At 44.2% G+C, this 10771-nt stretch overlaps 2 protein-coding genes across 2 annotated transcripts; both read left to right on the top strand.

Annotated features, from left to right (window-relative positions):
* The first annotated feature begins 3588 nt into the window (after positions 1-3588).
* On the top strand, positions 3589-4973 carry LOC104447549. Its single transcript, XM_010061272.3, has 2 exons — positions 3589-4166; positions 4254-4973. The coding sequence occupies exons 1-2, from the start codon at positions 3728-3730 to the stop codon at positions 4733-4735; spliced, it is 921 nt and encodes a 306-aa protein (XP_010059574.2). The 5' UTR covers positions 3589-3727; the 3' UTR covers positions 4736-4973.
* Positions 4974-7429: 2456 nt separating this feature from the next.
* Positions 7430-10070, top strand: LOC104445650 (cilia- and flagella-associated protein 20). The gene is made up of 6 exons (XM_010059557.3): positions 7430-7584; positions 7779-7869; positions 7973-8004; positions 8460-8701; positions 9396-9632; positions 9730-10070. The coding sequence occupies exons 2-6, from the start codon at positions 7817-7819 to the stop codon at positions 9736-9738; spliced, it is 573 nt and encodes a 190-aa protein (XP_010057859.1). The 5' UTR covers positions 7430-7584; positions 7779-7816; the 3' UTR covers positions 9739-10070.
* Positions 10071-10771: the final 701 nt, after the last annotated feature.

The following is a 10771-nucleotide window of genomic DNA, read 5'->3' as shown; positions in this document are numbered from 1 at the left end:
TTTTGTCTTTGGGTTTCGGGCTCTTTTGTCGCCTTCTACCTTCCGACAACTCAAACTTCTATTTGGGATTAACATTTCGCAACTTTTAAAGCACCAACCACATGCATGATGATAGAAAAATCGGCCAGATGAAAAAAAAATATATTCGTTGGATTAAAAAGAGAAATATGTCATAACCTAAAATGCATTTGTTTCTCAAAAAATAAATGATGTGGTAAATGTTTGAAAAAAAATGATCACTTATATCATTGACATAAATGAACGAACGGGAAATAATTTTATCATTTATTAAAATGTTTAAATGTTAAATTATATTATTTTAAGATACAAGCAGTCATTTTTTAGAAATCTACTTTCTAAGTCATTCATTTTTCATGAAACAAATGGAGCCTTAGAATACACTTGTTCAAATAAAAATTACTTACGGAAAATTGTTTTCTAGCTTTCCGATGTTTGGATGACAGAAAGCTAATCAATCTAAGGAAAATGATTTTCCATGGACTAAAAACAATGAGCTTAGATTAGAGGAAGACAACTTCCTTTTCAAGGAGGAAACTGCCCCTAAACCACCAAACAAATGAAAACTAGTTGTTTTCCTCAAATGATTTCCATAAAAAATATTTTCCTTTATCATGGTTCAGTGAAATAAACACATCCTTAGGCTCTATTTATTTCGCTAAAAATGTGATATTTCTTTAAAATATTTTTTAGAAAATCATTTTTTCGGAAAATTTTAATAATTTTCTAGTATCTAGATGAAACCCAAAAATAAATTGAACAATATTTTTTTGTTTTTTGGTAAGGAAAATTTCATTTGATTTTGTAGACATACACTCGAGCACCGATGCCTTGCACCTGAGAAGAAGTCAAGGAACCGGGCATGAGCACCAGAGTCTCAAGCCTAGATCCCCGACTCCCAAGCATGAGCATGGGCACCGGTCCTGAGTCCACAGAATCTATGTCAAAAAACGTAGTGCCTGTGCTTAGCTCCTTATCACCCTAGCCCTAATCCACAAAGGTTGGGCATAAGACCCCAACGCCCATGCCTAGGTCCATCAAGGTTGGGCCCCAAACCTCGACAGGGCAAGCCCGATATTGATGGACCAAAGTGAAGCATTGGATCTAGTTTCCAAATGCTGAGGTCCTACCTTGATGGACCCAAAGTGGACATCAAGGACTTGAGCATGGGTGCCAAGGTCCTAAGTTTGACCTCAATGGATCTGAACTCAAATGTTGAGGACCCAATCTTGAGTGTCGGAGCTTCAAGCTTGGTCTCAATGGATGCAAACGTGGACGCTATGAGGACTTGTGCAAGGGCATTGCAATTCCTAGCCTAGGTCTCAAGCCCAAGCATCGAGGTTAAGGCCCTAGCCTTGATGGATTTAGGTCGTAGGCATCGAGGGCTTGAGCCCTGACCTTGATGAACCTAAGCCCAGCCTCAATGAACCCAAGTTTAAGCATCAGGATCTTGGGCACGGGCACAAGAGTCTTAGCCTTGGCCTCGATGGACCTCGATAGACCCAACCCCTATCAAGGGCCTGGGAATGAGTGTTGGGGTTCCTATGTCGATTCTCGGGTCCAAACACAAAGTTTCCAATTCAAGTCCCGAAATTTGATTATATATTTTGGAAAATGATTTTTAATTTTTTCAACAAATCATTTTCTTGAATTCAATGATGGATAACAAAACCTTTTACTCATTCTTTCAATTAATCCAGATATTCGCAAAACAAATCCAACCTAATAAGTGCATTCAGTGGTTAGGACGACACTCATTTAGTACAACCCAACCCAAAACGTCGGTAACCCAACCAAAAACATTATAAACCGAAATCCTAACCATCGTCGACAGCGACATACAATGAACCCGGACATCATTCCGGTTCGTTGAATCCGGTCGCGTTTCACGGGAGAACAGCAGAACCAAAAACGACAAGAGACCAGATTCAAGACTCTCCGTCGACTCGCCACATCTCGTGACGTGGCATCCGAACTGTCCTCCGCCACGTGGGACTCCTTTCTTCCACGTGTCCATTCCCTTGCCGTGTCCCACGTGCCGCTTGGAACACGTGAGCGCCTCACCTCACGGGGGGAGAACACGGGACTCGCGCTTGCCTTTCGCTAACGGTCGCGCGTGACGCCGTCAATGCCGAGACGTCATCGGTCGCGGACTGGACTGAGTCGGCGGGGGTTTGTACGGACGGCCTGGAAAAAAAGGGCTTTGGAAAATACAACCATGTTGACATGGGGGGGAAATGACTGAGAAAGTCTCCAAGCAATTGGAGATTCAGAAGCGATCTGAATTTGTGAATTAATATTCAGAATTAATTTTATAGATTTCGTATATTTTAAATCCCGGAGGGATTCGAAGTCGTATATATAATATACAGATTGATTCTCCTTTTCCACTTATATCCTTATTTTATATCTACTTTTAAATTGATAAAATTAAATCAAGCCATAAAAAAACCATCAAACAATACCCATTGTGATATATTGTCATAATTTTTTTTGTTAACACATTCAAATTATGCATAAGTTGACATATTTACTCTAAAAATTTCTTATGATATAATAAATATCAAACTTTATATTCATGTAACATATTCGGCATCTGTCAAGATTTCATCGAATGATTTTTAATCAAAATGACGTCATTTTTATTTTCCTTATCCTACACGAGTGCCAATGTCAACATTGTTTGTATCTTGTTGTCCATGTAAGTAGATTTTTTACTATGCTTGTTGACAAAAACCTTCACGAAGGTAATTTTATCATACAAATGCAAGTTTGGTAATTTTTTTTTTGTCACAAGAAAAAAGTTGGAGTACATATTGTGGACATAATAATATGCAATCCCTTTATTTTATCATGACGTAATTCTTTTTCCATTCTTTTATCCTCATTAATGTCCAAACAACATTATTATGCAATCCCTTCATATCTTTTCTCTTTCATTGTCATAATTTGTCAAATTTCTAATTTTCTTTCCTAATCAGTCTATCCAAACTTAAGCACAATTTATATCATCTCAAAGCACTCAAACAGAAAATTTTCAAAATGAGCACACATTGGCACCGCGATTCGCCCTTTTTAAATTTTTTTCAAAATCAAACCTAGCACGCCGCATCCATGACAAAAATCTATTCGATTAACCATTATCAGATCGCCCGTGGAAAAAAAGTGCAGCCGCCACAAATGGAAAAACTGTACACGCGATCCCAATTCACAGTGGGAAAAGGCTAAAAAAAAAAAAGGACAATTTTCCACGTAGGACCAAACGAAATCTCTCTCGTCTCCTCAAGCAAGCTCTCTAACGATAATAGGAAAAAATAACCCTTTGGAGTGACAAGCAAGTGCAAGCAAAAGTGGGGAACCTTGAAGCGATGTACTTGGCCGTCATTTCCCGACAGATTCTTTATCCCCTCGAAACTCCCCCCGTAATTGCGCCCACGTGCATCGTCCATTCCCCGTCCCGTACCGCCTTGACGCCGTTACCTGCCTCCCCCGACCCCCCGCCCCGATGCCCACGTTATATCTCCATCCTTACTCCATCCTCTCGCCATTTTCGTCTCGGTCGTCCTCGTCCTTTATGTGCACATCATTTCGCCATCTTCGTCCTTCGATCCTTCGTCCTCCTCCTCCTCTATAAATCCGACCCTCTTTCCTCCGCGAGTTCCCCTCACGAACCCTTCGACGGACGGCGACGGCGGCGGGGGCGAGAGAGATGGCGAGAGCTGCGGCGGTCAGGTTCGGGCGGTGGACGGCGGCGGCGGCCTTCGACGACGTGGGGTATGCAGGGGGGCGCGAGGGCGAGGGGGAGAGCCTCGCCGATCTGTCCGACCTCGTGGCGTCGTTCATCGAGAAGGAGGGAGCGATGAGAGGTGGAGGCGGAGGAGGAGGAGATGGAGGAGAGGAGGAGGAGATGGGGCTGGAGGAGTCGGAGAGCAGCTGCTGGTCCGACTCCGAGACGACCAAGGACAAGCTGCTCGGCTTGTTCCGTGGCTGCGGCGACGACGGCGACGGGGACGGCGTTTCGGACGACGCGAGGAGGAAGATCCGGACGGAGGTCGAAGCTGCGTGGGGGTTGATGAGGAACAATGGGTTCTCGGAGGGGATGAAGCGTCAACTGGTGATCAGCTTGCGTCTCAAGGGCTTCGATGCTGGTCAGTTTAGCTGCTTCTTTTTCGTTGTCTATCGGCAAGATTTGCTCAGCTCCGGTGTGAGTTACTGACCAGTTTGTAATCCTACAGGTCTCTGCAAATCAAGCTGGGACAGGACATCGAGGCATCCGGCCGGAGCCTACGAGTTTGTCGATGTCAATGTGGAAGGAACGCGCTACATCGTGGAGGTTTCTCTCGCCGGGCAGTTCGAAATTGCACGGCCCTCCGACCACTACACGTCGCTGGTCGATGTGTTCCCTCCGGTTTTTGTCGGCAGACCGGCGGAGCTAAAGCAGGCGATCAGGCTGATGTGCGGGGCGATGAAGCAATCCTTGCAAAGCACGGGGCTGCTCATCCCGCCGTGGAGGAGGAAGAGCTATATGAAGGCCAAGTGGTTCAGCAACTACAAGAGGACCACCCTCGACGAGGCTGCTGGCGTGAGAAGGCTACCTGTTAGGCACGAGAGTTTGGCTGAGATATCGTACCGCTGCAAGGACGACTTCACGAGCAAGACGACGCTGAGAGCAGGGTACTTAAGCAAGGTTTTTGGCGGCAACGGGAGGGGCGTGTGATCGCAGTCGCTGGATTCTTTTGTTTTTCAAAAGCTTTTTGCAATCAGTTCCATTCTTATATAGAGTAATCAATCCAATTTTGATCCAAAAGAATGGCCTGAAGTGAAGCTTCTTTCGCTTCAGCTTCGTGGTCGGTTTTCTGAATTTTCCAGACATGCCAGTTGATATAAGACTGTACAGATTTTGGCACCTCGTGTACAGAAGAATTGTTGACGAGTGAAGAATGAATTCCTTTTTCCATTATGATGGTAGATGATTTCTGTTCTGGGTATACTAAGAACACGAAGTAGCTATTAGTCCATGAGTTCATCTTTCTCAACTCCATAATGCAGGGTGCAAACCCAATATAAGCTTCTGTAAACCGGCTTATAGATCTACTAATTGTAGAATTGATTTCTAACCCTGAAAGCACGAGTAGAGCAGCTAATGCTTCCACATATAAACGATGCTCCTACAAAGCACAAGGCATAGCCTAATGATTAAGTATAATGACAAGACCTAACAAGCCTGCCAGTTGAAATTTCAACATGATTGTAGTAAAAAGAGCATTGAAGTAGTTACCACTTGGAGAACTCCTGTGGCCAGTTCCTCTGCAGCGTAGTTGGCCAAAACCAGGACGACTCTTTGAGCAAGAATGCATCCCCTGTCGTAATGCTCATCGATGAAGTGGATAGTTGGCCTGGACTATCTAACTATGCGTGCACGAAAGAAACTATGATTAACCAAAGAGAAGAATAAAGACAAACACGGCTCTACGGGCTCGATTCTGGAATGTACCTTGCCCCAGAAGCAATGACTAAATCATGCACTTTCATTCCATAGTAACCTTTTCCCCCAATAGCCAGAAGAAGAAAGGGATGAGTATTGATGATGGATTTTGGGGAAGACTCGATTAATTCGATCGGAATGAGAAAAACACACATTATCGAGCAACGACAGGATCTCTCTCCCCCTAGGTAGGATGGCTCAATCTCTCCGTACATAAAATAGAACAGACATGTATCATAGACAATGACATCTTATGCACATGCCCAGAACTTTACCCGGAATATTACAGATAGCTCAGGAACAACCATATCGCCACTTTTATGGAAGGATTAGACACAAGAAGCTGCTGTAGTTTAGGAAATTACTGTATCTCTTCAGGTGAACAGAGCATGTCTTGTTAGATAAAGAGGCAAAAACGTGACACCTCATGCTTTAAAGACTGACCTGAGAGCAACAACCAGGTCACTTGCAGACAGCGCATCGGGATCTTGTTTGGTTTGGGGAACAAAAGAACCAGGATGTCCGTGTCTCTAGCAAAGACTACACCTGCACAACCTGCCATACATAATGTTTATGAATGACAGGCGGCTGCTTAGGTATCAGGGTCACGGGGAGTTCTGGCTAATGACCGATCTAAATATCACATCGAATCATCACAGCATGAGGCAAACAGGATCAGGATGGACGCAGCAAAAGTGAGAAATGCAAGCCCGCTCAGACCAAGCGAAGGCACTGAGAATTGCTTGAAGAAAAGGGGAAAAGAAAGTACGACCCTTTAGGCATTCTCGATATTGGCATATGCTCTGAACTCTCAAATGCAGGTAAACCTGATAAGGTGTTATAGACTGTACAGTAAAAATCACTTAGTGAATGCTATCAGACACAATTGACACCTCCGAGAATCATTCTCCATGATATCTCCTCTTTCGCACCATAAAATAATAACCGATCGAAGGGCGACTTTCTTTTCCGCCCATGCTTCATTGACTACTCACAGATCTACTAATCGTTTCATATCATCACCTTTTTGAATACTAACATTTAACAGACCGACAGAATGTGCACACGCCTAACCTCGTTAAGCTACCACTTTGGATTCATCGTTCAAAGTGGAGCTGTCAGGACGGTATCACGCGGTCGTGCATCGAGACAAACTAAAGCCGCAAACACGTTCACGTAATGAAAAAGGTGATGAGAGTGTCAAGGCTGATAAGAAGGGACAAAACTTTACCACTCTTCTCAGTGACAACGACCCACGGATCAATCCCACCATGTTAACCTTGTAGATCGCCTGAAGATTCGACGCTCTTCCAGAAACGACAACAGCGAGCCGCTTCTCCTGCTGCTGCCGCCGCTTCACTCCACACTTCACATCCTCGCCATCAGGACTCGAACTCGCCACCATTTCTACACCGTCTATGCGTTCTAACCTCTTGGCTCGAGCAGGCCCCTCGAAGGCCCACCTGGTTTCTGGGTCTAAAACGACACCGCGATCGCGGGTTCGGAACATAGGCAAGGCCGGAAAGAACGAGCTCCGGGAAGGTCCCCGAATGCGGGCGAAAACCCGGCGCCGACGCCTTCATCTTGCAGATTGGCAATGCAGTCTGAACGTAGAAGTAGAAGCCGACGCGTTCCTTGCATGAAGTGCGTCGTCGGAGAACCTCGCTCGATGCCGCGAATAAATGTCACTGTGCTGTTGAGCGCGAAGCATGCACTTCGGATCACGGAGGAGGAGGAGGAGGAAGGAAGAAGGGGGAGGATTCTTGGGCCGCACTCAATCATTGGGCCTGCAAGTCCGTCCATTGGGTAGGCCCACCACGAGAATTGGTCTAGACACGTTTTGGGCCGAATTCCATCAGGCCCAGCCCAGCCCAATAGCCACTCCCCGAAGGTACTTCTTCTTCCCCCCGCCAACGGCGCGAGAGGTTTCCGGCCAGAGAAAGGAGAGAGGAAGCGAGGACGAGACGAAGCTCCGGCGGCGATAAAGTTCGAGTCTTTCGGTTGTTGACGCGGCTGCTTGCGCCGGAGCTGGTTCGCCGGAGCTTCCCGGGATCCGCCGGAGGTTTTCTTGATATTTACTGGTAAATCCTACGTCAAAGCTCGCGACTTTTTCTGTGTCGGCAAAACAGTTGATTGTTCGCTCCGCTGAACGTGTGTTTGATCGACGTCATGAGGTGGCATCGAGTTTGAATTGCTTGCCTTTTTATCTGGGCACGAAGGTTTTCGGATTCTTGTGCTGATGGCGTTGTTGGGTGTGGCCGGTTGTGCGTGACAGGTTCTTGCGCCGGCAGGTCGAGAGGTTGACGCCTCGAGATGTTCAAGAACACTTTCCAGTCGGGATTTCTGTCCATACTGTATAGCCTTGGGTAATTCCTCTCGGCTTTGGCGCTTTTGGTTTCTTGATCAAATTTTCCACCTTTTCTGCTGCTTCTGTGCTCAAAATGTGTGTGAACTTTTTGGGTTCTGCAGGAGCAAGCCCTTGCAGATCTGGGATAAAGAAGGTAAGTGGGTTTATGCTTTGGAAGGCGGATAGTGCGTTTGATGCTCTGCTTGTGATGTTCAATTTGTGCGTCGGCATGTTCTGTCTTGGGTGAGGGTAGATCATGGGTGATACTGTCATTGCATCATTTTCATGTGGATCTTTGTGCCTTCTGCTTATTCAGTTATGTCCTCTGGGGAATAGGGAATCCTTTAGAAGTCATTGTCATTAAGGTTAGGTATCATATGGCTACCTTAGCAATACTGACTGCCTGTTGGTTTTGTTGATAATGCTTGCATCAGTTGCATAGCCTTCCCAATATACTGGCCTTATAACTTTTGAATTTTGCAAAAATTGCATGTAGTGAGTCCTACGAAATATGACTAATTATCTGGTCTTTTCCAATTCCTTCCATTGAACATAAATTTGGTGATTATGTCTGAGTATAATGTTATTTTCCATGTTATTAACTTGCAGTGGTTAATGGTCATGTAAAACGTCCACAAGATGAAGACATTCAGTCAAATGTCCTTGAGGTTGTTGGCTCGAATGTTCAGTCCACGTACATCACATGCCCCGCAGATCCAGCTGCAACACTTGGCATAAAACTACCATTCTTGGTTATGATTGTAAAGAATCTGAAAAAGTATTTTACCTTTGAGATCCAAGTGCTGGACGACAAGAACGTGAGGCGTCGCTTCCGTGCTTCTAATTTTCAAGTGTGTAAGTTTGCCCGTATTGCTATATTGTTATTTTGGTTTGGACAAATTGTTACTAGATTTTGTTGGCCCTATAATTGGAATAAGTAGACAAATCATGCAATATGGCCATAGGTAGAAATTTCTAGCCTGTGGTGGTTCTTGGGCTTGAAATGAGATTTCATATCTTGCATTTAGAAATCAACGGATCTGCAGTTTAGTTGCTTAGACTACGCTGTAATCACAATGCTGGAGGAAAAGAGTCTTGCCAAAGGAAAACCATGGATCTCTCAATCCCACATTGTGTTATCAATAAAATGGCGAGGATGCTTTTAGTTATCAAGAGATTTGAACCACCTATCCAGGATCATGTTTCATGCAAACTCTGCAGCCTGCCATTGGCTTCCTGCCGATTGATTGCTTGTACCGAGATAATTGTCAGTGGAGATTGGCGGGACGACTTGTCATATATAGTTACTTTCTGAATCAGCTGGACAAGAAGCCCTTCATCCCTAATAAAATGGGAATTGTTAAAGTGTGCAATCCATTATATGACATGTTGTGTACAATTGGTTGCTTGCATGATAGTATGAGTTATGTGACATTTAAGAATTGGCATTGCATGTAATAACACCCTCTTCTCTATTAAGTTCTATATGAGTAATGTAACTAGAGGAATTGGCATTGCATGTAACCTTTCAGTCTTGCATTGCAGGCTGTGACTAGGGTAAAGCCATATATTTGCACCATGCCGTTGAAGCTGGATGAAGGATGGAATCAGATCCAGTTAAATCTCACTGATTTGACCAGGAGAGCATATGGAACTAACTATGTCGAGACATTGAGAGTGCAGGTACATGCAAACTGCCGCCTAAGAAGAATATATTTTTCAGACCGCCTTTACTCCGAAGAGGAACTTCCACCAGAATTTAAACTGTATCTACCCATGCAGGTGAGATTGTCTTCTTCAGGGAATAGTTGGTTTTTGAATGCCTTCTCTTTCAATGCTCTCTCTTGTTGGCTAACTCTCAGTACATTCTCTGTTGCAGAAAAGTTAGGAACTTTGGGAGAAAGGTCTCCAGATCAATTACTTGCGACACAAGCACGACCTATTGTATCATGTGATGTGTATGGTTATCTCGTCACGTGGTATATGGCTGTGAACTTGATGGACTGTGGTCAAAATCTTAAGCCTTTATAAGCTTATTGGCTGTTGTAGTTAGCTATGAATGTCTCTTCCTCCTGATATCTGTTATGATTATGGCCAGAAATAGCATATTGGAGCTAGTCATTTCACACCAATATCTAGATGGTATAAGTCTCCTACCAGACTCTGACCTGTGCTCTCAAATCTTATACTTACTCTCGAGTCTTGCCACTTTGCGCATTAGTCCGTACTCTTGCGTTCAAGGCTGAATTTAGGGCCTCTCAGTATTCATATATAAATCACTTGCTTTGATCATCTCTTAAACTTAATGCGGCTCCGTTGGTTGCCTCTTTAAGGAAACAAACAATGTGGCCGTGTTGCTCATGTCTCAGAAATGGGACATTTCCCTGGTTGATCGATTTGCTAACATATTGAAATTTTTAGAAATATAACATGTTAATGCAAATCGTCAGTCACAAGGTCACTGAACACTGGATTTCTAACTGCAAAGACTAAGAAGAATGGATTCTCATCCTACTTAATTGCTCTTCAGAGACCTCTTTTCAAGTATTTCACATGTCAGTAAAATAATAGGGCGTCATACTCAACACTAAGCAGCAGCACCGCACCTACCGGTATTTTAATACATGTCTTCACAAACTTGAGTTCAGAATCATAACGCGTTGCTCCATTTCCACTTATATGATTCGAAATTTGAATTACTTCGGTGTCTCAGACGCTTCACAGGATTGAAGTTCCTGAAGTTGCTTACTCCGCATGCTCTTCGAAATTAGCTTGAGGAACAATTGTGGACAGCCTGCTTTAACCAACAAAATTTGAGGCTAATGCACTTCCACTTGATTTTGTTATGCAATTATTTGTACCAACGGTCAGGCAAATTGCTACAAGGCAATCTGGAAGTGCACCAGGAGTAGTTTTCTTTT

Source organism: Eucalyptus grandis, chromosome 5 (assembly GCF_016545825.1).
Source record: "Eucalyptus grandis isolate ANBG69807.140 chromosome 5, ASM1654582v1, whole genome shotgun sequence".
Classification (NCBI taxonomy): Eukaryota; Viridiplantae; Streptophyta; class Magnoliopsida; order Myrtales; family Myrtaceae; genus Eucalyptus; species Eucalyptus grandis.
Note: the sequence above shows the minus strand (reverse complement) of the source record. Positions and strands in the feature narration are given on the sequence as shown.